The 507-nt window shown below is 39.8% G+C and overlaps 1 protein-coding gene across 1 annotated transcript in view; it reads right to left on the bottom strand.

Moving 5' to 3' along the window:
* Window positions 1-381: 381 nt before the first annotated feature.
* PHALS_04290 (uncharacterized protein) overlaps window positions 382-507 on the bottom strand; it is a gene marked incomplete at both ends in the record, with an annotated part of 516 nt that continues 390 nt past the window's right edge. Inside the window, one exon of the mRNA XM_024718380.1 lies at window positions 382-460. Coding sequence (XP_024583784.1) covers window positions 382-460 — 79 coding nt within the window. The remainder of the gene's footprint in view (window positions 461-507) is intronic.

Here is a 507-nt window from a genome sequence, read left to right as displayed (position 1 = left end):
TAACTTCGACTGGTAGTGTTGGTATCGGAATTGGATCACCAAACGCTCCTTTGCAAGTTGCTGGATCCAACACATCTATCACGATTAAACCAGACAGCACTATCTCATATAGTTATGATGTAGCGTCCAACGCGTGGGCAAATCGTGGTGGCGGACCTTTTACTCTAACAAACGTCTCAGCTTCTTTTGGTGGAAATATCTACATTTAAGTTGGTATATGGGCTACGTCTGATCGTCGATTGAAAGAGGATATCAACGAAATCGATTTACCGTTTGAGCGATATAAGGATCTTAAATCGATTAGTTATAGCTATAAGAAAGAAGCTAAGAAAAGAGTCGTTTTGACAGCTCAAGATGTTTTGCGTGTTTGTTTAGAAGCAATTACGATGATCGAAAATCAAAATTCGAAAGATGAAGGTGAAACTCACCGGAAGAAGCATTTGAATAGACAAAAGGACTACTGTATTATAAACATGGGAACGCCTCAGATTGGCAGGACACATTGCT

The sequence above is a fragment of the Plasmopara halstedii genome, assembly GCF_900000015.1.
Source record: "Plasmopara halstedii genome assembly, contig: Scaffold_2592, whole genome shotgun sequence".
Lineage (NCBI taxonomy): Eukaryota > Oomycota > Peronosporomycetes > Peronosporales > Peronosporaceae > Plasmopara > Plasmopara halstedii.
Note: the sequence above shows the minus strand (reverse complement) of the source record. Positions and strands in the feature narration are given on the sequence as shown.